The sequence below is a fragment of the Fusarium odoratissimum genome, assembly GCF_000260195.1.
Source record: "Fusarium odoratissimum NRRL 54006 unplaced genomic scaffold supercont1.83, whole genome shotgun sequence".
In the NCBI taxonomy this organism is placed as follows: Eukaryota; Fungi; Ascomycota; class Sordariomycetes; order Hypocreales; family Nectriaceae; genus Fusarium; species Fusarium odoratissimum.
Genome location: NW_022158798.1, coordinates 1 through 24,228, shown reverse-complemented (window position 1 = coordinate 24,228; position 24,228 = coordinate 1). Strand labels below are relative to the sequence as shown.

The following is a 24,228-nucleotide window of genomic DNA, read 5'->3' as shown; positions in this document are numbered from 1 at the left end:
GATGCAAACATCTTATCTACTACGCGACTCAGACACGAGACCATGGCGCATTATGTGGAAATACCATTTACCCCAGTCTCGCTTTAGGGTGCGCCTCCTTGACCTTCTGCTGACAATGATCCTCACTAGAATACAACAGCTGACATATCGTGACGTAAGAGGCTTGGTGGCTTTAAGCTGAAAGACTTATCTTGGGCTACTGCGTGGGTAGTCGGTATGCTGCCTGAAGTGTTTTTTTGAGTTGATAGACTTGACAACCAATGCTGGCACCGCGCACCTTACCTCCTTGTAGCTTCGTCTCTAAAACGATGATCCAAGCTTGCAGATCACCGATGAACGGTGGCGGATATAATCATCTTATTTTAGTACTGATTCTAGAGTGTTTTTCTTTATCCCTGGTTGGTCTCTGAAGTTTTAGTCCGCTTGGCGGCTTCACTAACTCCAAGCCTGCATTTTCCCTGGCCAGTGGCTTGCACTAAGAACGTATCGATTTGGGCAGGTCGTATAATGGCTTAACTCTATTCTAGACAGACCTTTGCTTGGTAAACTCGTCAGGGGGTTAGCTGATGGTTACATATTTCTGCGGGACTACCAATGTTGTCGCTGGCAACCTTTCAGTCAACGGCAATCGCAACACTACCTGAATATCACTTACTCCTTGCTGGGGATTACCACACTTCTATGACATTTGATATACACTTAAGATGAAAGAGGGGGATACTCGGGCACCACTCATATTGGGTGTTGTCCTAACCTTACTGCTGCTGACGTTCAGTGTTGTACTTCTACGTTTGTACACTCGAGCTATACTGCTGAAGCAATTCGGTGCCGACGATATTTGGGCTGTATTGTCTATGGTGAGTCCCAACTTCAACACCATGGGCCGGGTCAGGCGCTAAGTATGAGAACAATAGGCTTCGATTGCTTCATGTGCATTTAGCATCCTGCTAGGTAGGAGTACATTCCGTCGCAATACGGGTGAGGAACTAAATTATCAAAAGGCATTAAATATGGGTTTGGTAGACATCAAGTGTTCTTAACAGAAGAGGAATCCAGAAATTATTTCAAGGTTTGTTTCTGGGACGTTTATCTGCTTGCTTGCTAATGATTGCGAAAGGTGTTTTACGTTAGCATCATTCTTTATCTCGTATCCCTGGGCGCGATTAAAACAACACTCCTCTGTCAATACTACCGCGCATTCGCCATAAACAAGATGAGAACGGTTCTCCTGGTTGCCATGGTCTTCGTTTCAGCCTGGAGCATTTCTCAGATTTTCCTCAATATCTTCATTTGCACCCCCATAGCTGCTTTCTGGGATAGAGCTATCCAGGGCAAATGCATTCCGAGAAACCCGACGTGGTACATCACTGCAGCTGGAAACATTGCGACCGACATCATGATTATAGTGATTCCCTTTCCCGTGGTGATAAAGCTGAACCTGGCTCGTCGGCAGCGCTTTGTCCTGCTTGGGGTTTTCTGCGTGGGCTTTCTGTAAGTTCTACCCACGCAGTCTCGTCTTGTGACACACTAGGTACTCATTTGCGTACATAGTACTTGTGCTATCTCGATGGTTAGAATAGGCTATCTGGATATCAAAGAAGACTTCACCTGGGTAAACGTCGAGCCGGCGTGTTGGTCATTCACCGAACTTTGCTGCGGACTGCTATGCGCCTGTGTCCCGACGCTTAGACCTTTCGTTTCACGGTACTTTCCTTCGATGTCCAGCTATAATCGCTCGAGAAAGGCATACGCTACCAACCAGCCACCCGAGCCACACACTTCCAATCGTTACCACGAGATCGAACTACAAAACAGACGTCATATACAGGACGATTTGCTTCAAGACGATAGCCGATCGACGAGAATACTGTGCGTGTCCGAATTCACAGTGACGGAGACAAGGGAATTGGAGAAGTCAAAAAATGGGGAGAGGGAGAGCGATGATGAGGTTTTATTGGTATCTCATGTGTTTACCGACCCTCGTCCGATTGAGAAAGCGAGAACAAGGCCAGGCAGATTGCCAGCTACAGATTAGGTATACGCAGCGTCATAACAGGCACTCTGACCTTCCCTCAGTACATGATGATAAAGATGTATAGTTATATACCTGCTCCTATATTAATTACAGAGCCGCTCGCTGCATAATATCCGGTAAACTCTCATGCAGAAACCCAATCAACAACCAGTTCAACTGACTCCACTCAATCAAGAACGCATCATGCCCATCATCACTTACGATCTCTCTCAACTTGGCATTCGGCACAGCTCGTGCAATCTGCTCCTGTTCAGCAAGCGTGTACAGCCCATCACTTCGTATTCCTAGCACAAGCGTAGGCTGCTCAATCATTGACAGTGCTTCAGTAATGGTCCGTGTTCGACCGCGTGCCAGGTCATGAGTGTCGAGCTTGTTGGTGAGGGCGATGTAGCAATTACTGTCGAAGCGGTCGGAGAACTTCTTGGCTTGGTAGCGGAGGTAGGATTGGGCGGCGAAGTTGGAGTCGGCACGGTCAAATGCGACGGGTGTTTCGTCTGCCCCGCCTTGGCTGTGGATAGGTGTCCCGTTGTTTGGTAATGCCTTGCTATCTTGCTGTACCTCGAGTTTGTTGTTAGCCCTGAGCTTATTACCTGTGTTTGGGTGCTCACCTTCTTCTTGTTTCCTGTATCACGCCCAAATCGCCTCTCGAGAGAATCTCGACTTCTATATGTCAACAGCGCCGTCATGCGAGCTGCTTCCAGACCAAGGATTGGGGGGTCATCGAACCCATAACGGCCATTCTTGTACTTGACATCGCTTCGGATGGCATGACGCTGTGCTTCGCCCCAACCAATTGCCCATGCACTTTGATGACTGGATGTTGCAGCTGGTACGATGCATCGAACGTAGTCTTTTCCAAAGAACGCCCATTCAAGAACATGCATACCACCCATAGAGCCGCCAATGACAGCTGCAACTTTACGGACTCCCAGCTTGTCCAGAACCAACTTATGAAGTCTGCGATACTTAGCTGGCGATCGTGGCTGTCTCAGCAAATATCACTTACCGAACATCATCTCGGATAGTTGTTGACGGAAAGTCAGCTCCATACCAACCCTGGGAGTAGTCCCCGTTCTTAGCAGTTACAGGACTGGCCGTTCCGTATGGACTTCCGAGGCTGTTCATACAGATCACAAAGAACTTTTCTGTGTCAAATGCCTTCCCGGGCCCAAGAAGCGGACCCCACCAGTCGCTGACATCTGAACTCCCGGATAATGCATGACATATAATCATGACATTATTAGCCTTTGGTGATAGCTTTCCCCAGCTCATGTATGCAACTGGAACATTCCGCATCTCAACACCGGATTCGAGTGTGAAGTTGGGGATCGTGATGATTTCTCGTCCGGGGACACGATTCGAGAACGGATTGACGGCTCTGGGAACACTCTTCTCTGTGTTGAGTTAGTACCACTCTATTGTGGCATACAATCTGATGTCTCACCATGTGGAATACTTTTACTAAGGCCATCGTGAATGGGCCTTGGTAACGCCGGTGCCGTCGTCGTTGTCGTCATTCTTCGTCTTGATACTATGGATAAATTGCCATAGATGCTAAGAGAAATGCTTTGGGAACGAGCAAGAATATGTTTGTGAAGCGCCCTCAGAGTCTGGCGCTGGTTCATCGGATACGATTGCTTAGTCAGAGGGTAACGAGTGATATCATCAGGTGCTAGGAGTGCATACCACAGCAACAGCATCGGGGCAGCCAACTTCAAGAATTTGTCAATTTTCATGTCAAAGACGCAATCTAATTTCATATTCGTAAGAGATAACCCGGTGTAAGTAACTACCCGTGTTATTCTCGAACCTCCGAACTGGCCAGCCCAACCTCCGATCCTTCGATCCACTTCTGCAAAGCTTCCGTACATCTTCCGATCGACGGAACAAGCTTCTGGAAGCCGCTGAGTGGCCCGATATAGATTCATCCCTGTATCTGTGGCTCCGGCAGTCCCGTTCGTATCAAGCTTATCAACGCGGTTGCCTTACAGATGTTGGCAAGGCGATCCGAGTGGTTCGGATGGTATGCATCACATACCGCTAGCTCGATCGTGAAACAGCGCAGAACAACCTTCACGGAGAACAAACCGAGTTCTGCCGTTATGCGTACAGTGTACCAAGTCTAGAGAAGACCGGACGAAAGGAAGAGAATCTCAATAAAAAGGTTGCCTTGGCGAAGGTCTAAAACATTCTCTATTACAGCAACTCACCAACATTCATCTCATTTCACAACTTCGACTCTAAGCATTCTTTAAATTTCAATCCAACTTCACCTTCAAAAAGCCATTTAGATTCGATCAAGATGAGGTTTCTTTGTCTCCACGGCTATGCTTTCAGCGTAGAGGTTCTCCAACAACAGATGGAGCCCATCACCGCTCATCTGCCAAGTGACTGGGAGTACGAATTCCTCGAGGCGGGCATGGAACCCACAGAACTGATGCTCCGTAAGTGCCACCACAGTCTTCTCCACTATCTGATGATCTAACAAGACCAGCAAACCTCAAGCAAGTCCCCAAGCCCAACTACAGCTGGTACAACTTCCCCTACCCCGAAGACGTCGAAGAGGCATATGAGCGTCTTGCCGCCTACGTTGAGTCTGAAGGTCCCTTCGATGGTGTCTGGGGCTTCTCGCAGGGTGGTTCCATGGCTGCCCTTCTTCTCCTCATGCACCAAGCCGAGCACCCCGATACGCCATACCCTTTCAAGATGGCCATCTTCACATCAGCCTTCCTTCCCCACTCCTTCGACAATGGTATTATCAGTTGGGATCTCACGGAGAAGAACACCCTTGAGCCGACGTACCTTCCCGGACGAATTGATGTTTCTCACGGCAAGAAGCTGGACTGGAAGAAGGACCTTCACACCTCGATTGAGTATGACATGATCAACGCTGTCAAAGATGAACTTGAATTTCCTGTTGATCTACTACTTCGATGGAGGCCTAGCGATATTCCCGAGAAGATCCCAGTACCTTCAGTTCATGTTCGTGGCTTGAAGGATCACTACTCATTTGTCGATGAATCGGTGTACGAGTTGTTTGATCCCGATATGGCGAGGAAGATGACACATCGGGGCGGACATAACTTTCCCAGGTATAATGAGGAGTTAGTGCACTTTGCAGAGTTGATTATTGAGACGGTTGTTTCTCTTCACTAGATACTCATTGTTGTTTTCTTATGTCAACGCTGCTGGATGGCTGATTGCAAACGAAAAGTTTCAGAATTTTTATGGGATATGATAGATTATTTCTTTACCTTAGACTTCAGACAATAGATTGAGATTGTGTCTTTACATCTTTCACCTACATATTGACATCATTTCAAGTCAACACTGCGATTACCTCCAAAGTGTAGCATAAGTTTAGTTTAGCCTCATATAAATTCCTTAAGATATCATCATATGTTTCATAAAATAATCTTATACAAGACAATACAGGAGCGCTATCCTTCCCTTGGAATTGGGGAGCATCCGGAAGATTGTCGTGCCAGACTATCTCAGTGTCGGCCAAAGCTACCGGTGAATCCTCTGGTTGCCGTGAGGCAAGATGAAGTTGCGAAGAGGTGACGATGCTCGCACCGCCCATGGACTAACTGGCCCGAAGCCGAAGTCGGCCATCAATACAACTCCAATTCTGACTCACGCGATCAGCACATCCGCAAAGAAGCTATACTGGAGACTCAAGTTGCTTGACGTGGATTTATGCTTCGCGATGACAATCTCGATCTAATAAGATAAAATTTTATTTACGCTCGGTGAACCTACTGATAGGTGCTTAATCCCTTACAGCTATATCTATATGGTGTTCTTCGTAAACAATTCGTCATGCAGCATATTCAGAGCCCTAGTAGCGTCCTTATCCGGAATCACACAGGAGATGTTAATCTCACTAGCGCCTGTCACCGAACCATATTAGCACATGACCTTCAACATTCTATTACAGTTTACATACCTTGCGAGATCATCTCAATGTTGACATGCTGCTCCCCCAGAATGGCAAACATTCTCCCCGCAATGCCAGTCATGTTCTTCAACTCAGCACCAACGAGACTCAGAATAGCCATGTCGGGCAACACATTCACCTCTCCTTCTTCGGCAAGTCTGCACTGAACATTCTTGATCTGTGAAGGATCCATGTTGGAACTGTTGATTGCCATAGAGACGTGGACTTCCGAGGTGGAGATTAGATCGACTGAAATATCGTGCTCGGCCAGGATGGTGAAGACCTTGACGAAGAAGCCGTGAGACATGGACTGTTTGTTGCTCAGAATGTTGAGGATGGTGATGTCTCGTTTGATAGTGACAGCTGTCGGCATTTTCGGCAGTGCTGTGGAGGAAGTACTGTCCGAGTCAGAAGGATCCAGGTAATCGATCGGCCACGAAGATGTGTCGTCACCATCACTGGGAACAACAACAGTTCCTTGACCCCACGGCTTCTGCACATTCTTGACAAAGATGCTAACTGGGGGCTTCGCTTGAATTGCCAGAGACAGTGCAAGATGATGAATGACCTCGGATCCATAGAACGTAAGTTCAGCTGCTTCTGACGGAGTAATTGAAGGCAAGCATCTAGCATCAGGGACTTCCCTGGGATCAGCTGTGAAGATGCCATCGACTTCTTTCCAAATCTGCACTCTTTCTGCATGTAGACCGATCGCCACCAAAACAGCGCACAAGTCAGAATATCCTCTTCCAATACCACTATCGATCAAACTCCCCGGAACAGCGCCAAAGAAACCAGTTATGACGGGAACTCTCCCATTACAAGCTTCGACTCGCTTTCCAAAGACTGCAGCAGCCTCGTGGAAGAATTCAGGCTTCAAGTGATCTAGGTTATTGCTGGGTACAATATCGGAGAGATCGACGTATTCCGCTGGGATATCTCTGTCTCGCAGCATGGCAACCATGAGTCGGCAGCTCAGCTTCTCGCCGAAGCTGACCATTTTGTCCTTTGCTTTGCCATTGATGTCGAGATTAAAGCGTTTAGCAGCGGATGTGTAGTCAAGTAGCTCTTGGCAATCCGCTGTGATCTGTCGAATTGTCTTATCACGGATATCCTGTCTCAAGATATATATCTGAACAGTGGCGACTTGGTCATCACGGATATCTCGAATGATGCTGCGAAGTCTGTCGAATAGCAACTCTTGCATGTCAGGGTCTTGAGTTATGGCTACAATGCCTCTCAATGTCCGATAGACTTGTAGCAGCCTTGATGATCGTGATTAGTAGTTTGAGCTGATGGGAGGTTATCTGGCTGTTTGGCTCACCTGCTCGTTGTTCCGAAGACTTTCTTTCCGGAACTTCGGGCAGAACATATCACTGCTGGTCTATCACCTCCAAGCCTCGCACTGCAACAATATTAGCCGGCTCCCTTGATACGCTAGTGGCCCAGCTGTACCTTTTCACAATCTCGGCAACCTACCATATTCATGTCAGCCATGGTCACTATGGCAAAACGGTTGAACAAAGAGCGTGCAACTAACCTTGTCTGGGAACTTACCAATGCTAGTTCCACCAAACTTTTGAACCACCCAGGAATTATCTCGACGATTGCGCATCCTGGCAAGTGTTGTTACGATTTCTCTCAAATTATTACGCTTTGCGGTCTCTTGAGTTTGTTTGCAATAAAATGTGTTTTAGGAGCAAATATAATTTAAACGATGGAAAACCCAGCTCATCACTCTGCACATTGAGTTCAGGTAGCACTCAGCGTGTTAGTCTACGACCTCAGCGACTTATCTTATCGCGAGAAGTCCCCGATGTCAGCGCCGAGGTACGGACAAATCTTTAATCAGAGCATCGAAGTTGGCGTGTCATTTTTGAACTGCATGTTTGCCACTCGATACCTAAGTTAATGTTACAACGCGCTCTAGCGCTCCCGGAAGGTTATCGCCATTCAACGAGGTGCTAACAAAAATCTCTTATCACCGGGATATAAGCCGGAGAGACTAATCGCCCAGCCGGCCGGGGTGGAGCTTCCGATTGCTTCGAACATGACGAGGCCGATCGGAACTTTTCATTCGGATCCGATCCGAGCGTTCAAGTTGCAATTAACTGCACGTAACCAGATCCGATTATCACATTAAACAAGGCTGTCACCAATGCAGGCGAAAGAGAAGAGAAGGGTTCCAATATCATGACATGAATTTTCGGGCCGTATCCCGCAAACCCTTGCACGCGAACAAACAGACGCGTTCCTCTCCACTAAATTATTTACTCTTGAAAGGCCAAATAGACAACTTTCCGAAATCCCAAACCCCCTCAATCGTAAAAATATCCTTCCGAATAATCTCCTTGATCTCCTCCTCACTCTCCGCCTTGATGATCATGACTGTTCCATTCTCGGCGACTTGTTGGCCTTCGGCGCTGTGATGAGCAAGGGTGCTGCCGAAGAACGGGACGCGGCCGGCTTTGACCAGGGGAGCTGCGTCTTGGTTGTGAGGTTTGAGAAGGACTTGTCGCTTGGCTAGGACGTCGGGAAGATCAGGGACGATGACGAGGTATTCTTTGAGCTCGGTGGCCATGATGGGCAGTGACAGTGACTGAGATATCGTTGATGTGCAGTTAAATCGGAGTTCTCTTTGGCTGGACTGGACCTGAATGCGAATGGCTTGTGATTGAATGTATGAGATGAATTGCTCAAGCTTTGAGTAATTAAATACGTTGGTGATCTTCGAATCATCACATCTACATCATGACCCAATGCTGGCCGAACTATCTTAGTCTAATGCTTACTGGAGTTTCGGATCGGGGATCAAGAAAACGTCGGACCTTGAGAGGACGCCAAATTAACTAATCAAAGAACCGCCTGATCTGAAACTGATTTACCCAATTCTTTTTGTCGCTTGGGGTCAAGGTCCATGGCCCCCGAAACGGGCTCTTCCGGACCCGGGACTTGTTGGCTTCGGCCGGAGCCTTTCGGTAGTTTTGTCGATCCACTTCTTTCGCGACTTCAGGCCTAGCCATTCTGGGAACAATCGAGAGATTGGGAGAGATCGGTGATAAGATAGGCACCGGCTCGGCTCGGTTGAACAGGGATAGCCTACAAAACCGCTGAGCAAAGTGATGTCATGAAGCCTAACGCGACTGTCCTACCCTATTCTCATTAAAGATGATAATGTTTATAACGCGTTGATGATGTAGAAAGCGCGTTTTTTACTACGATATCGTTTTATAAATGATTAATAGAGATAAGAGAGGCATAGTTTGAGGTTCATAATTTAAACATGTGTAATTGACGACGCGTTCTATCTCTGAAAAAAAAGAAAATAAGGAAATGCCCTGAGTAAAATAAAACATGGACCAATCTATACACATTGCGCGACCAACTTTTCATTACTCAATAAGGCTCTTCATGCGATCGAGGCAGACTTTGCCATAACCTTCTTGGCAAATCCAGTCAGAGGATCATTGCTGACAATGTCAAAGACAGAGAGGTCAGCCTGGAACTCCTTCAATAGCCAAGTACGAATCTCAATCGCGACAAGACTGTCAATACCAAGCGCAGGCAGCGACTTTCGCGAGTCCATATCCTCCACATCAGCCTTGATGATCTTGGAAACACCCTCCAAAAGCTGCTGTAGCACAATTTCGTAGACCTCATCGGGCGAAGCAGCCGCGGCGAGCAGCTTCTTCCAGTCCTGGCCACCAGCGGTAGCACCAGTGCCTTGACGATCCAATTGGTTGAGCACTGTGAATCGTGAGTCAGCGAACCAGTAGGGGTCGTTGGCTGCTAGCTTGTCGAGTTGACCGCCTGTAGACGCGCCGAGAGCGACCTGTGTAGGGGTACGGCCTGAGATGGCGGCCTTGATGACATTGAGAACATCATTCTCATCCATACCGAGCAGACCGCCATCCTTGAGAAGCTGGAAGACCTCACTTCGCTCTGTGGAAACACCGATGCCGACGACGAGACTGAGGTTGATGCTGGTGGCTGCGAGTCCTGAAGCCGCGCGGTGATGAGCGAGCGCGTCTTGGTACGTGTTACCCGCGTTGTAGTTGGCTTGACCTCGCGATCCGATGATACCGGCAATTGAAGACAGGCAGATGAAGAAATCCAAGTCAGTAGGGAGGAGTTCGTGCAGGTTACGCGTCGCGAGAAGCTTGGGGCGGAGAGACGCGTTCCAATCATCAGCCGTCATGTTACTGTAGACCGCGTCCTAAAGCGCATTAGTGAGTGAATACAAGTAATCTCGAAGGAGGACCTACTCTCAGATCCATGGCGCAGTGAATCAATCCCTTGATGGCTGGGAAGCTCTGCTTCACATCGTTGATGACAGGCTCGAGCTGAGACTTCTCTGCGACATCAACAGCAAAAGCCTTAGCTTGAACGCCTCGAGCGTGAAGCTCATCGAGAAGAGCTTGGGCTTCGGGACGCGAAGCGGCTGATCGAGAGAGGAATACGAGATGACGGGCGCCTCGTTCGACAAGCAGACGCGTCACCGATCGACCAATACCGCCGAGACCACCGATGAGAACGTAGGTGGCATCATGAGGCAGACAGAAGCTCTCAAGACCCTCGGGAACGACCTAGAAGTTATCAGTACGCGTTAAGAGAGAAAGATTGAGAGGAGACTAACCGGAACAATGTCATCAGGACGAGGGTACAGAACAATCTTGCCGACGTGACCACCACTCTGCATCAGTCTGAAAGCCTTCGAGACCTCACCGAAAGAGTATCGTGCAAGGTTGTTCAAAGGCGAGATGGCATTCTTGGACAGAAGCTCAACGACCTGGTTGCCGATAGCCTCGAAACGGTCAGGATAGCTAATGACCTGAGTCAAGATGTCTAATCCAGAAAAGGTGATGTTATCAAGGAACGGACGCATGTCCAGACCGCTGTTGTCGTAGATGTCACGCTTTCCAAGCTCAATGAAGCGACCGAAGGGTGCAACACAAAGCCATGTTCGGCGAAGTGCTTCACCAGCAAGAGAGTTGATGACAACATCGACACCTCGTTGGTTAGTGAGACGGAGAATACCATCAGCGAAAGAGTAGTCACGGCTGTTGAAGATGTGAGACTCCTTGATGCCGTACTCTTCGATCAAAAGACGCTTCTTCTTCTCAGAAGAGACAGTAGCAAAAATCTCAGCGCCGAGGTACTTGGCGAGACGGATGGCAGTCTGACCAACACCACCCGCCGCAGAGTGAATCAAGACTGACTCACCGCGCTGAAGACGCGCGACATCAATGAGGGAGTGGACGACTGTAGCAGAGGTACACATCAAAGAAGCAGCTTCCTCGTCGCCGAGATGATCAGGTGTTCTCTGGAAAGTACGAGGATCAACGCGGACACGAGTCTGGAAACAACCTGCGTGCATACCAAAGACACGATCACCAACCTTGAACTTCTGCACACCAGCGCCAACCTTGGCGACGACACCTGCACACTCAATACCGAGGGTGCTATCCTCCATCTGACCCATCGCAACCATGACATCTCTGAAGTTCAGACCCACAGAACCAACCTCGATCTCAATCTGGGTATCCCCAAGAGGTTCAGAGAGATCAGGAACGGAGAGGTACTCGAGAGTGTCGAGAAGACCAGGATCGCGGATGGAGAGCTGCAGAGGCTTGGCGACTTGCTTCAGAGGCAACTTGACGGCTGAGAGGTTGTTTCCTGTCTTGGAGGAGTCGAGGAGGGCTTTGAGGTCGGGGTTGGGGATGAGGCGCTCGACGAGGACTTGGTTGTTGCGGATGACGTACTCGGAGTCTGAAGTCTCGCCAAAGGTCTTGCGGGAAATGTTCTCGAGGATGGTTGAGATGGTCTTGGTGTTCAAGGCGGAATCAAGGGAAGTAGATGCATCGAGACCAAGAGTGGTGAAGGAGATGTCAGGGTGTTCGGCACGAATGGTTCGTCCAAGACCGTTGACGAGTCCTCGAGATGCAGTGTCGAGAGTCAACCAGAGAGTTCCACGCGATGCAAGGAATAGGGAGCGAAGCTTGGTGAATGTCTCGTGGTCAAAGTTCTCTAGGAAAGGAGTGTCGATGTCGAGGGTGGAAAGGGTCAAGAATGGAGTGGTCTGCTCAGGGATATTGGCAAAGTCAGTCTTGGCGACCTCGTAGCCTTGAGAGGTCAAGTCACTCTCAGCCTGCGCAACGAGTTGGCTGAGTCCCGAGGATGGGGAAGATGGAGTGACGATGAGGACTCGACGGACTGAGAGCTCCGTCTCGGGCTTGTGGCGCGCGATGATGAGGTCTGAAACGGGAGTGGAGGTGAAACCGGTAGAGCTGAAAAGGTCAGTGGAGATGACGGCAGCGTGGTTGGCGATCAGCAAGATGCCGGAAGGCTTGAGGATCTTCTTGGCGTTCTTCAAGATGAGCGAGATATCGCCCTGCTGCTCTTCAACGTCAAGGAAGATAACATCGAGTGTTGCGTCCTCATAGCCTTGAGAGCTGGGGTCCTGGGCGAGGTCAAGCTTCTCCTGCTGGATCTTGTTCTTCCAGGCCTCAGGGACGGAAGCCTCCTCATCGACAGGTCCGTCCAGGGGAGTCGTGAGAGTAACAGATGCGATGCTTCCTTGAAGCTCCTCAGCCTGTGCAGTGAGAGCCTTGAGAAGAGTGCTTGAAGTGGACGAGCTGTACTCAAGCACGTTCAATCCAGGTCGCTTCTGACCCAGAAGAGATAGGTAACTTCCCAGCTTAGAAGCCAAATCGGTACCCTTCAGAAGCTGCTCGAGAGTTGCAGCATCAGAGATCTCGACATCGACCACCTTCTTAGGAACAACAGGGACATGTCCAAGCGACTGACCGTCACCCGAAGAAGAATCAGAAGCACCTCTCAGAGGCACAGTCTTACATCCCTTAAGCGCAATTAAAGGCTTAGTACCATTCTCAGCAAACGCAATGACATCGCTCAGCATGTTGGTAGCACCATGTTTCTTGGAAGTGCTGAAACCATGATACTTGGTACCGCTAGTTGAGTCAAAGTCCGCAGAGATGTACAGAGAAGCAGTTGAGACGGGGACTCGGGCCTTGATCTCGGCGGCGTCACCGGTACTGGAGATCAAGAGATGGACAAACACATCAAGAACAGCGGGATGGATGAGATGAGCGGGCTCCCACTTCTTGGGGTAGAAATCTTTCGTATCGATGACTTCCATGGAGAAGTGAGCCTTGTGATCGAAGAGGTTGAGTTGCTTGACGCCCCGGAATGCTGGGCCCAGACTGAAGCCGGACTCATCGAGCTTGGTGTAGAAGACGGTTGGGTCGACACTGGGAAGATCAGATTGAGAGATGTCCTTGTACTCTTGGTTCAGAAGAGCGTTGGCCGCAGCCTCCTCGTCCAAGAAAGTACTGTTGGTCTCATGCTTGTAAGACGTGCTGACAAGACCAGTACAGTTGGTCGTCCAAGAACCGCTCTCATTGCGACTTGAAACCGTAAACTCTGTCCAGTGTGACCACGACACATTAGGTCCAGATCTCCAAGGCGTAAGCTGAAGTCTCGTCTCAACAGTCTGATCAAGCGGAACAACAAGAGCACTTCCAATGTTAACATCCCGAATAGTATAACCCTCAACATCAGTACGCGTCTCAACCTGTCGCAGACCCTCAATCGCCATGACGATCATACCAGCCATGGGGTAAATGTTGGTGTTCTGGAACTGATGGTGTTCGATCCACGGCTGCTCCGAGATGCGGAGGTAGTTATGCCACGCGGGCTCGGCCTTGGTGGAGCGAGGATCTCTGACACCGAGGAGTTCTAGACGAGGATGCTTGCGCTGCTTGTAGGCGGTCACGGCGGCGGATTCGTGCCAGTAGCTGTTGGTTGTGTTCCAAGCGTAGGGGGGAAGATCGACGAGTGCGGAGGAGGTTTCGGTGTAGGCGTTGGCGAGGGGAACGTTGACAGGGTGGCCGAGAACAAGGAGTTCGCCAACGACTTCGAGAGTAGTCTGGATGGCATCTTGCTTTCGCTTGATGGCAGAGAAGTACTTTGGCGAGGCGCCCTTGTCACCAATGCTATCGAGAATCTGCTTCAGAGGTCCCTGAAGAGCAGCGTGGGGTCCGATCTCAACCATAGCATCCGCACTACCCTTCTTACCCGCGGCCTTTCGCTTGCCCAATGCACCAGCATTTGCAGCAGCAGTGACAGCACCAGAAAAGTTGACAGGGCTGACAAGGTTGGCAACCCAGTACGCAGGGCCAAGTTCAGTGCCGTCGATGGGCTTGGCCGAGACTGAGGAGAACATGCGGACTTTGGGGTTGCCGGGCTTGAGCTCCCACTTGCCGGAGAGAGAGTTGAGATACTCCTCCGAGATCTGCTGCATATGGTGAGAGTGGTAGGCCGTGGTGACGCGGAGTTTGCGAGCGAAGATATCATCAGCCTGCAAGAAGGTGAGGACCTCGTCGATGCCTTCGACGTCGCCGGAGAGAGTCACACTGGCGGGACTGTTGATGCAAGCGATGACGATCTTGCCTGCTGTGACGCGGCTGAGATACTCGCTCACACGCTCAGGACCAAGACCAACAGCAGCCATGGAACCAGTCTTGGTGATGTTACCAGTGAGATGACCACGGAAGTATGCAATCCTCATAGCGGCCTCCTTGTCAAAAGCACCCTTGGCATAAGCAGCAGCAATCTCACCACTAGAGTGTCCAATAGTGACTTGGGGGCGAATACCCCAGCTTGCAAGAAGATCAATGATGCTGAGCTGGAGAGCAGTGCAAGAAGGCTGGCTGACGTAAGGAAGGTCAATGATAGACTCCTTCGCATCGCGGTTGAGCTCTTCAACAAGATCCCAGGTGCTGCCGAAGTCTTTGAGGTACTGGCTGCATGCGTGAAGGGATTGCTGGAAGACGGGGTACTTCTGGAGTTCTCTGCCCATGGCGAACCATTGAGCTCCCTGGCCAGTGAAGATGAAGGTGAGGGCTTGAGATCGGGGGACTCGAGCGGCTTTGGTGGGCGCGCCGTCGAGGGCCTGCTGGAGTTCTTCGATGGTTGAGGCAGCGGCGTAGGTCTTCCAGGGAAGAGAAGATCGCTTCTCGGAGAGAGTGTAGGCGAGGCGATGGAGGAATTGGTCCTCAGGAAGTTCGCGGGCAGCAGGCTCGGTGAGATAAGCCTGGAGCGTTTGGCTGAGACGAGCGATGCCAGACTCTTCGTGGGATGAGAGAAGGAAGAGGCGAGACTTCTTGTCAGTCTTCTCGATAGAATCTCGAGATCCGTTCTCAATTAAACCAGTGGTAAGAACACCCTCGACCTTGGTGTTGTGATGGCCCTTGAGGTTGTGAGTCTTGAGGAAGTGGTACGCATCATCCAAAACAGCATGAGCATTTGCTCCACCGTATCCGAAGCTGTTGATACTAGCTCGTCGCAGACCAGCAGGCCACTTGATCTCCTCAGTAGGAATGTTAATCTTCCACTGATCAAGTTTGATCTTAGGATTGACCTTCTCAAGTCCATAGGTCGGGGAAATCACACCACTCTCAAGACTGTAAATCGTCTTGACAAGACCAGCAAGACCACTTGCACCCTCAAGATGTCCAATGTTACTCTTTACAGAGCCAACATAAACAGGCTCTTCCCTCGTCTTACCGAAAACGTTGCCAATGACCGAGCACTCAATAGGATCGCCGACCTTGGTACCAGTTCCATGCGCCTCAAAGAAATTGGTCTTGTCGAAGCTCAGACCAGCTGAAGCATAAGTCGCACGGATGAGCTCTTCCTGGCGAGAAGCAGAAGGTTGCGTGATGCCGAGGGTTCGACCGTCCTGGTTGCTACCCGTGCTTCGGAGGACGGCGCGGATGGTGTCACCGTCGGCAAGAGCCTTGTCTAGACTCTTGAGGACGACGAAGCCGCCGCCTTCGGCGCGGGCGTAGCCGTTGGCTGAGGCGTCGAAGGAGTGGCATCTGTTGTCGGCGCTGAGGAAGGACATGGAGGACATGAAGACGCCGAAGTTGGGGAGGAGATGAAGACCGAGTCCTCCGACGAGAGCCTGCTAAGTTAGGACTGAGATTTGGTGGTGGTTACGAGATGACTTACAGAGTCGCTTTCGCCATTTCGAATGCTTTGACCTGCGAGGTGCAGGGCAGTCAATGTGGAAGAGCAAGCGGTGTCGATGGTGACGCTGGGTCCCTTGAGGTTGAAGAACCAGGAGATGCGATTTGAAAGAAGGGCTGGACCAGTACCGGTGGCGGTGTACTTGGGTGCGCTGTCCATGTCGTAGGCTTGAAGATCCCAGTAATCGTGCTGGCATGCTCCGATGTAGCAAGACATGTGTTGATTGGCGACCTCGTCGATCTTGAGACCAGCTACTGACTGTCAGCTCCAAACCGTCACAGTAGAGCCAGGCATCTTACCATTCTCGAGACCCTCGTAGGCCAGCTCAAGGAGAATCCTCTGCGTAGGATCCATACCCCTCGCCTCCTCAGGCGTAATAGAGAAGAATCCAGCATCAAACTTATCAACATCACTCTTTAAGAAATACCCCTGCTTGGTATTCAAAGTCCCCGCCCTTCCACCATCAGGATGATAAAACCCATCAATGTTGAAACGGCTCTCAGGAACATCACTCAGGGCATTCCTCCCCTCCTTGAGAATATCCCAAAGATGACGAGGCGAAGTTGCATCACCGGGAAATCTACCAGAGACTCCGATGACAGCGATAGCAGACGAGATGTCGCCGTCTACCTGAGGGAGGCTAGCATCGTGTTGAACGCCACCATTGGCAGTGCCATTGTTAGCACCCCCGTTAGCAGCGTTGTGAAAGCCATTAGCGCTAGGATGAGCTCCATGGCCGTTGCTAGTGCCGTTTGCGCCGTTGGAGCCATTGGAGAGAGTCATTGTGAGAGGAAAAAGAGTCAGAAACAAAGGTTGTATGATAGGCGCTGGCTTGCTTTGGATTTGACTCTGAAGAAAGGATGATGATCACGGAAACACTAACATGAAAACGAGCTGGGATCAGATATATGAACTGAAGTATTGTTATGATGTGATGGTCACAGTGTAAGCGCATTGCGGCTCGGAGCTAGCTAGACCGGGTTAACAGGCTTTGAGTCTCATCTACCGAGTATTTCTTGCATCCGACTAAACTCATGCACGTCTTCGGAAGATATTGACCCTAAGATCGGAGGTTGCGTCAGCGTCGGCGCCGAGAGGATGACCCACTGTACCCTTGTCAGACCGGGCCCGGAAAGTCCGCGGCCAATGATAACGAGCCGGGGATAACAGGTTTTGAGTTGCCGTATTATTCTTGCGTGATATTCGAGACTCAAAAAGGATCCGTATTTGCCTCAATGGAATGAAGTTGCAAACTGAGACTTTTTTCCATTCTAGCCGAATACGTCATGGGAGTGTACAATTCGCCTCTTGATACGATGGCTTTTGAGGACAAGATTCCGTTGTCGAGGTTTACACATTACGTACCATTTCATCTGTCGAAACGAGTTGCAACTGCCAGGGAAGAGTGTGTGACAATCTGAGTCCACCAAGACTGGTAATTCTACAACAGATGCTTCATATACAGCGCTTCCAATGGCCTTGTTGCTATGCCCATGATGTCGATGTCGTCGAATGCGCATTTATCAGTGGACCAGCTGTTATGCTTTCGAGGTAAGATCTAGCCATCTGGTCTATAGTAGATACATCTCGCTTAAAGGTCAGAGCAAATTGGCTGCTTAGAGGACAATATAAATTAGGTTTATATTCTAATACAGGCTAACTAGGAAAGTGCCTTATGCGCCCGTTCTTCTAAAACTTAATAATAATAAGAAAAGGCAATCATATTAACCTATATCTACTAGATAAAAGATCCTCAAGGCTGAGTTTAATAAATAAATAGGCAATAGTGTAATATTTCTTTAGAGATATAGCTAGAATATCCTTAATGCCCTTGTTTGAGGTTGTTGAGTTATCTGGCTAGCTGAAGATTTAATGACTTGCCCTCTAGCTGAAGGGTGGTGCATTAAGCTTTAAAGCTAATAGAACTAAAGTCAAAGCGAAAGGTCAATGCAAAAGGCAATTAAGGTGAATGAATGTAACTGCCGTGTTTTAAATACGAGCTGCTTTTATCACTGTTATCTATAAATATAGTAATAGTCCTGCCTTCTACACCATTCTTCTCGATATCCTCTCATCTCTTCGTCAACCAGTTTGCCTGCAAATACAGCCCTTGATACCATCGAAATCATGAAGCCTGTGGCCATTCTTTTCGCGCTTGCCAGTACAGCCTGTACAGTGTCGGCTGGTTTGCCCCGTTTTGGTTCGTGATATCCATTGCGATAAAAGATGCTGCTGTTCTGACTGTACCCCTCACGCAGCGAAATGTACCGCTGCTTCGCAGTGCAATTCCAATTATTGCGCCCCTATGAGCCATGCGGACTGCGACGAAGTCGTCAATTGCCGTGGTAAGTAGCAAGACTACAACATGCCTCAGAGAGGCTCAGAACAGGGACTAACTACTTGAAGATAGTGTATGCTATGGTGCTTCAGTGGAATGTAAGCCAACCATGAAACCAGGTCTTGCTGTTATTATACTTACTGATACGTAGCTCCGTGTTCGAATGACTGGGAATGCAACTCCAACCATTGCAAGGGTACGGCATTGACCACTCCATACGAAATCTATACTAACGCATCGCAGGAGGAAGATGCTATGACTGCCGTGATCCTCGCAACCTAGCCAGGGCCAGACCCCCGTACCTCTCTCTAGGCTGTATGTCTTTGTTTTGAAGTTTACCATCCTGCTTGAAAACTGACTGTATTTCTTTAAAAGCTTCTTGTACTGGATTCGGAGATCAATGTTGCGAGTCGCAGTGTCGAGGTATGTTGGCAACCCCTGGTTTCGGTCTAGATTGATGAAAGCTGACAAGTCTATAGCCAACGTTCAGGGGAATATGCAATGCATTAGTAATACGGTGATCATGCAGATGGGCGGGCATGGACCGTTCCCAGTGGAGAATTCACCTCCTAGGCATTGATTCGACCTGCCAATAGTTGAGATGTACAAAGATCCTTTGGTTTGAGAGGCTTGGCATTTATGGAAGCTGAGATTTTATGATGCAGATTGATAGATAGATATATGGCTCTAGTACACTACCTCCGCCGCCCAGTTTTTAATAAAGGAAAGGTATTCAACACGTTTATTAAGGATGGGATGACTTCCGTTTCAGTACAGAATGGCTAACAAAGCGGCCTTGCTTTCGCATTTGGTCTAGGCAAGACTGGGAATGACATAACTCCAGTGGTATCAACCTTGACCCAAATGGCTGCAGCTTTCGAATTCCAATTTTTGACGGCAAGGTGGCCAAATTGCCGTTGGCAGGTCGCAGCATAATGAGCTGGGAACGAGTGCATGGCGATGCTAAGAATTTATCCTACCTTGGCTGTAGAAAGGCGCCCGAGTCTTGATCAAGTAATCTGATCGCTGTCAGTTGGACCGAAGCCGAGGTATCCCATGTACAGAATGAGGGGAAGCATATCCACTTGCACGGAATCAGCGATGTCAACTTTTAAAGATGGATATCGGTCTTATTAGTGCAACCTCGTGGATAAACGGTTCCTGACAAGAGTGTAATTGAAGCATGTTATTCGCCGATCTTTCCCCGCAATCTCGCCTCTCCCCAGATTTCTCCGCGTATGACTTCGCTCCAAGCTCCACTACCCCAGATGGTTCATAGGCGATTGATAAAGATTTATCCGCCCCATGATGAAACGGCATCTCGGCACATAGTGCCATTTAACTGTAGATGCAGATATACTTATCTATATATAAGATGGCAATTTAGCGGAAGAGACAATAGAGACATTGCAGTATCAACTATCGGCAAGATGAAGTCTCTCACCTCATTTGTGGCAGTCGCTCTAGCTGTGTGCACCATAACCGATGCTCGTGGACTGCACTATCAATCCGAAGCTCCACTGAATATCAAGACAACCAGTGGTCATCTCTCAGGCTTCATCAACAAGACCGCTCCCGATGTTCGCCAGTTCCTCGGTGTTGCCTACGCTGAACCTCCTCTCAAGTCCCTTCGCTTCCAACCTCCCAGGCGAAAGCACAGCTCAGAGCACGTATCAGCCAAGAAGTACGCACCATCATGCAAGCAAATCATCAGCAAGAACCCGACCGTGTACACTGAGCACATGACTCAGTTTCTCATCAATGGCGGCGACTCTGAAGATTGCTTGTATCTCAATGTCTACGCCCCATTGAAGCCAACTGCAAAGAAGCTGCCTGTCTTTATCTACATTCCGGGCGGTGGTTTTACAGGTGGTGGTGCGGACTCACTTTACAAGATCCCCGACAAGTGGATTCAGAAGACTCAGTCTCACATCGTTGTCACCATGAACTACCGCGTCAATCTCTTTGGCTTCCCCAACGCAGAAGCTGCTCAAAAAAACGTCGGCCTTCTTGACCAGCGCATGGTTGTTGAGTGGACACGAGACAACATCGCAGCCTTCGGTGGTGATCCTCAGAAGATGACCCTCTGGGGCCAGTCTGCTGGTGCTGGCTCAGTTGGGATGTACGGATATGCTTATCCCAAGGACCTCATCGTCAAGGGTTTGATATCTGATTCCGGTGCTCCGGCTATGCTGGCCAAGGTTTATGGTAACCACTCCAGCTTCGATACCCTTGCCGATAAGGTTGGCTGCAAGGGTTTGGAGGGCAAGAAGCAACTGACCTGCATGCAAAAGGTTGATGCTTCAAAGCTGCAGAAGGTTTACTCTGAGACACCGACTATCTCGTTCACTCCTGTTGGAGACAACATCACTGCGTTCTCTAACACGACCGACCGACTTGCGAGAGGTTTGGTCACTAGAGTGGTAAGTAGCACTGATATTTCGCTACTCACGATGAATGTCTGACTGACATGCGATAGCCATGGATCTTTGGTAACAATGCCAACGAAGGTGCCGGTTTTGGTACATACGACCCTAATGGCGTAACACCAGCCCAGACTGCCATTGGATTACAGGCTATCGTCTGTCCAGTTGCTACTGAGGTCAAGTAAGTACCCCCTATGTCATAAGATTCGTGTTGCTGACCTATGCCCCAGAAACCGTGCCAAGTATGGATACCCAACCTACAGATATTATTACACCGGAAACTTCTCCAACATTACCCCTCTGCCTTGGATCGGCGCGACTCACAGCGGTAAGTATATCATTTCTATTGGCAGGTTGTCTTCTAACATGAACCAGCTGAGCTTCCCCTTCTGTTCGGAACACATTACGAGTATCGCGGTAACTCCACCGAGTACGAATGGGAGGTTGCCGAGGGTATGCAGAGTAGGTCTCACCAACTACACTTTGCTTGGAGGTTTACTAACAACTGCAAAGGTCTTTGGCTCTCTTTCGCAAACAACCCCAACAAGAACCCTCAAGCAGGAAAGGTTACTTGGCCTTTGTACAAGCCAAATGAGAAGAAGATGGCTGTTTTTGCAGAGGCTGGAAAGAAGTGGTTCCAGTTGGGCAAGGGGTCTCTGACTGAGACCCAATGCAAGTAGAAGGATGGGAGTTTCAGGAAAGCAATATATATATCTTCAAGTATATAGTTCGAGTCTGTGAGTTACAGAAATCGGATATTTCTACAGAGATTATCCCTTGTTCATACTATCTCTAACGTTACTTCATATCATTGACTCCAGGAGCTTCTAGAATCAAGCGTAGGTGATTATGTTATAAAACCTGTAGATCTAGAATGTAACTCAGGCTTCAATAGTACGATATGTTTACTTGCATTATTGTATCCTATGTCTTATGGACTAAGATAGCACCTGCCCACAGAGACCCAGGATTGAGACGGTCTGGATAGATCTCCATCATACGGGCATAAAGCTCTTCAGCTGTCTTTGTCTCACCGCTCAGTCTCTCAAAGACCTCCAAGTATGTCTTAGTATCCTCAATTGCTTCAATCCCAAATGGGCGACTTGGGTCACTGTGCCCGCCCACAACATGATCGGGCTCCAGTGCAGCGATAGTGTCCAGAGCCTCAGTCCACTCCCTTCGCTTGGCAGCTGTTCCAGACTCTCCCAGATACGGATGAGTGTTTGCGTACACAGCATCGCCAGTCACGGCGAGCCTGATAGAGGGAACCCAAAGAGTTGTCGTATCATCCGTGTCCGTGTGACCCGTCCTGACAACCACCAGCCTCTGACCTTCAAGTTCAAGGTAGTCCAGCTCAAGAGGCTCGGCGACCCGTAAAGTCGGCGGAATCTGGCCCGGAAACAGCTTTTCCCAAAGCCCGGTGAGACGTGCTGGCGCAGTCTCTAGCTTCATCCTGGCCACAACTTCAGGTGTTGCGACCATGATGGCACTAGGAAACCGCTCCAGAATGGGCGCGCCGCCAAAGAAATGGTCGCCGTGGGCATGTGTAACATAGATATGAGTGATGTTCTTGCCGGTTTCGACAACCCAATCCAGGAGCTCATTCGACGCTTGGGAAGTCAACTGGGCGTCCACTAAAACAGCATCCTTGTCACCATATATCAGTGTTGAAGAAGTAGGCACCCATCTAAGGCGGTCGTGACCGGCGGGCCCTGAGCGGGTGGCCGAGTCGCGTTTGCTGAAAAAAACACTGTAGTGTAAAACCATTTTGAAACGGGATAAGTTACGCGGTGCTAATGAGACTGAAGTAGCACCTCCTTGAGAGATATTTATAAGCAAACGTTCAAACGTCTATCTGCGCACCGCTGAGTAATTGACTTTATCACGATATATTGTATAGTAATCAGGTCCGAGCTCCGAAAGCCCCTTTCGGAATAATTAGACAAGTGGCATGGCATGGACCTCGGCGGTCCACAACTTTTAGTGTTTGAGTAAGTAAAGCGGGATAATAATAAGACCGTTTGGATATCCCGTCACTAACGTCGTCTTATAAATCTATGCTATGATTTGTTGCTTGTTTTCAAAGTTCAACCAGTATCCATTGCATGTCCCCTCTGTATTTTCAGTCTTTGCTCGACTAGTACGCACCCAAAATGCCTCGATACTCTAGCTCGGTTGACGGTGCCGAACTGTTTTATCGCTATTATGCTCCAGAAGGCAGAACCCCGGCGCTCACGACAGAACTGCCCCAACCAGCCAAGAGCTTGGCTCTGGTTCTTCTTCACCAGTGGCCTCTCTCATCCCGTATGTACGACTCGATACTACTGTCACTTTGCGAGACTCACGGATACCGTGTGATTGCCCCCGACAGGCGAGGTTTTGGCAAGAGCGACTGGGCTGGACAACAGCCCACAGTTCCCATTAGCTACAAGGAGCTTGGGCAAGACTTGTCGGACCTGTTGGAGAGAATCCAACCAGGGCCTTTTGTCTTTGTTGCCACCAGCATGAGTACGGGTGAAGCGCTCATGGCGTATCTTAATAGCTCATATATACAGGAGAACTGCCAGGTCAGTTGTATTGCAGGCCACCTTGACGAAGCCAATGACTTAACAATGTCTTAGGGTATGATATGGATAAGCACGTGCCTACCGTATCCTACAGCCTCACCACAAAATCCGAAGGCTACGCCACAGAGCGCATGGGATGCAACCATCATGGCTCTGCGACAGGATAGGCCTAACTTCATTGCCAACGGCTTCAAGGGCCCCTTTGGAGACTCAAAATCAGGTTCCGTCACCGAGAAACAGGTTGCGTTTTTCGAAAACATCTTTTTCGAAGCTGATCCCTTCGCCGTTGAACGCTGCCTACAAATTTATTCCCGTGAGGACCTGTCTGAGGGGATCAAAAGGTTTGGGCAAATGTTCCACAAGCCTTTTCTTCTTATTCATGGCGGGGGCGACATGGCAGTGCCCGCTGAAGTGAGCGCAGAACTTGTTCAGAGGTCGGTTCCTGGAACGAAACTGACTATATATGATGAAGGAGGACATGGTGAGTTTCCAACTTTCGGCGCTTAGTAATGCATAGCTAACCTGAAGGGGACTTATACCCGCATAACCGGCTGTGCGTTTAGTATCACGTGTTTTTCGCATAACCGGTTATGCGGATAAGGCTGAATGTCTGACTTTGGATTAAATGCATAACTGCTGTTTAATAATAATACTATTTATAATTAAAATAGCTATTTAGTGGTATTTTTTATCTTTATAACTGCTTATTACTTTATATTTTATATTATTGATCCGCTGCCTGGCCTTTATCTATTGCAAATAACATAGAAGTAATATTGTGACGGTTGGTTTCCAACTGTGGATAAACTAAGCCGTGCTAGGTTTATTGTTGGCAGATTGCGTAGGGCGTGTAACTGAGCTTGTCGAAG

At 49.1% G+C, this 24,228-nt stretch overlaps 9 protein-coding genes across 9 annotated transcripts; 4 read left to right on the top strand and 5 right to left on the bottom strand.

Annotated features, from left to right (window-relative positions):
* Nucleotides 1-2,122: 2,122 nt before the first annotated feature.
* Nucleotides 2,123-3,506, bottom strand: FOIG_16454 (homoserine O-acetyltransferase; the record flags this gene model as incomplete). Its single annotated transcript, XM_031217898.1, has 4 exons — nucleotides 2,123-2,593; nucleotides 2,644-2,992; nucleotides 3,042-3,427; nucleotides 3,465-3,506. The coding sequence occupies 4 exons, from the start codon at nucleotides 3,504-3,506 to the stop codon at nucleotides 2,123-2,125; spliced, it is 1,248 nt and encodes a 415-aa protein (XP_031052371.1).
* An 831-nt stretch (nucleotides 3,507-4,337) lies between these two features.
* FOIG_16453 (uncharacterized protein) lies at nucleotides 4,338-5,191 on the top strand (the record flags this gene model as incomplete). Its single annotated transcript, XM_031217897.1, has 2 exons — nucleotides 4,338-4,479; nucleotides 4,530-5,191. 2 exons carry the CDS (start codon nucleotides 4,338-4,340, stop codon nucleotides 5,189-5,191), a joined length of 804 nt encoding a protein of 267 aa, XP_031052370.1.
* Nucleotides 5,192-5,827: 636 nt separating this feature from the next.
* Nucleotides 5,828-7,871, bottom strand: FOIG_16452 (aspartate kinase; the record flags this gene model as incomplete). The annotated part of the gene is made up of 5 exons (XM_031217896.1): nucleotides 7,516-7,871; nucleotides 7,431-7,450; nucleotides 7,300-7,380; nucleotides 5,985-7,240; nucleotides 5,828-5,928 (listed from the first exon to the last, which is right to left on the bottom strand). The coding sequence occupies exons 1-5, from the start codon at nucleotides 7,588-7,590 to the stop codon at nucleotides 5,828-5,830; spliced, it is 1,533 nt and encodes a 510-aa protein (XP_031052369.1). The 5' UTR covers nucleotides 7,591-7,871.
* A 225-nt stretch (nucleotides 7,872-8,096) lies between these two features.
* On the bottom strand, nucleotides 8,097-8,556 carry FOIG_16451 (uncharacterized protein; the record flags this gene model as incomplete). Its single annotated transcript, XM_031217895.1, has 1 exon — nucleotides 8,097-8,556. One exon carries the CDS (start codon nucleotides 8,554-8,556, stop codon nucleotides 8,242-8,244), a length of 315 nt encoding a protein of 104 aa, XP_031052368.1. The 3' UTR covers nucleotides 8,097-8,241.
* A 670-nt stretch (nucleotides 8,557-9,226) lies between these two features.
* FOIG_16450 (uncharacterized protein) lies at nucleotides 9,227-16,945 on the bottom strand. Its single transcript, XM_031217894.1, has 5 exons — nucleotides 16,328-16,945; nucleotides 16,011-16,279; nucleotides 10,612-15,963; nucleotides 10,241-10,561; nucleotides 9,227-10,191 (listed from the first exon to the last, which is right to left on the bottom strand). The coding sequence occupies exons 1-5, from the start codon at nucleotides 16,809-16,811 to the stop codon at nucleotides 9,385-9,387; spliced, it is 7,233 nt and encodes a 2,410-aa protein (XP_031052367.1). The 5' UTR covers nucleotides 16,812-16,945; the 3' UTR covers nucleotides 9,227-9,384.
* Nucleotides 16,946-18,155: 1,210 nt separating this feature from the next.
* Nucleotides 18,156-18,648, top strand: FOIG_16449 (uncharacterized protein; the record flags this gene model as incomplete). The annotated part of the gene is made up of 5 exons (XM_031217893.1): nucleotides 18,156-18,228; nucleotides 18,287-18,373; nucleotides 18,439-18,464; nucleotides 18,518-18,562; nucleotides 18,610-18,648. The coding sequence occupies 5 exons, from the start codon at nucleotides 18,156-18,158 to the stop codon at nucleotides 18,646-18,648; spliced, it is 270 nt and encodes an 89-aa protein (XP_031052366.1).
* A 1,148-nt stretch (nucleotides 18,649-19,796) lies between these two features.
* Nucleotides 19,797-21,472, top strand: FOIG_16448 (uncharacterized protein; the record flags this gene model as incomplete). The annotated part of the gene is made up of 5 exons (XM_031217892.1): nucleotides 19,797-20,789; nucleotides 20,846-20,973; nucleotides 21,023-21,120; nucleotides 21,168-21,254; nucleotides 21,306-21,472. 5 exons carry the CDS (start codon nucleotides 19,797-19,799, stop codon nucleotides 21,470-21,472), a joined length of 1,473 nt encoding a protein of 490 aa, XP_031052365.1.
* A 206-nt stretch (nucleotides 21,473-21,678) lies between these two features.
* FOIG_16447 (uncharacterized protein) lies at nucleotides 21,679-22,614 on the bottom strand. The gene has a single exon (XM_031217891.1). The coding sequence runs from the start codon at nucleotides 22,557-22,559 to the stop codon at nucleotides 21,717-21,719; it is 843 nt and encodes a 280-aa protein (XP_031052364.1). The 5' UTR covers nucleotides 22,560-22,614; the 3' UTR covers nucleotides 21,679-21,716.
* A 203-nt stretch (nucleotides 22,615-22,817) lies between these two features.
* On the top strand, nucleotides 22,818-23,866 carry FOIG_16446 (uncharacterized protein; the record flags this gene model as incomplete). The annotated part of the gene is made up of 2 exons (XM_031217890.1): nucleotides 22,818-23,359; nucleotides 23,414-23,866. The coding sequence occupies exons 1-2, from the start codon at nucleotides 22,946-22,948 to the stop codon at nucleotides 23,864-23,866; spliced, it is 867 nt and encodes a 288-aa protein (XP_031052363.1). The 5' UTR covers nucleotides 22,818-22,945.
* Nucleotides 23,867-24,228: the final 362 nt, after the last annotated feature.

What these genes read in the sequence shown, in the direction of transcription:
- FOIG_16450 (XM_031217894.1), bottom strand. Translation starts at nt 16,811, where the DNA reads ATGACTCTCTCCAATGGCTCCAACGGCGCAAACGGCACTAGCAACGGC. An exon ending in GAAATGGCGAAAGCGACTCT is followed by an intron (nt 15,964 to 16,010) that starts GTAAGTCATCTC and finishes CTAACTTAGCAG; the next exon opens with GCTCTCGTCGGAGGACTCGG. An exon ending in GTCCTGATGACATTGTTCCG is followed by an intron (nt 10,562 to 10,611) that starts GTTAGTCTCCTC and finishes GATAACTTCTAG; the next exon opens with GTCGTTCCCGAGGGTCTTGA.
- FOIG_16447 (XM_031217891.1), bottom strand. Translation starts at nt 22,559, where the DNA reads ATGGTTTTACACTACAGTGTTTTTTTCAGCAAACGCGACTCGGCCACC.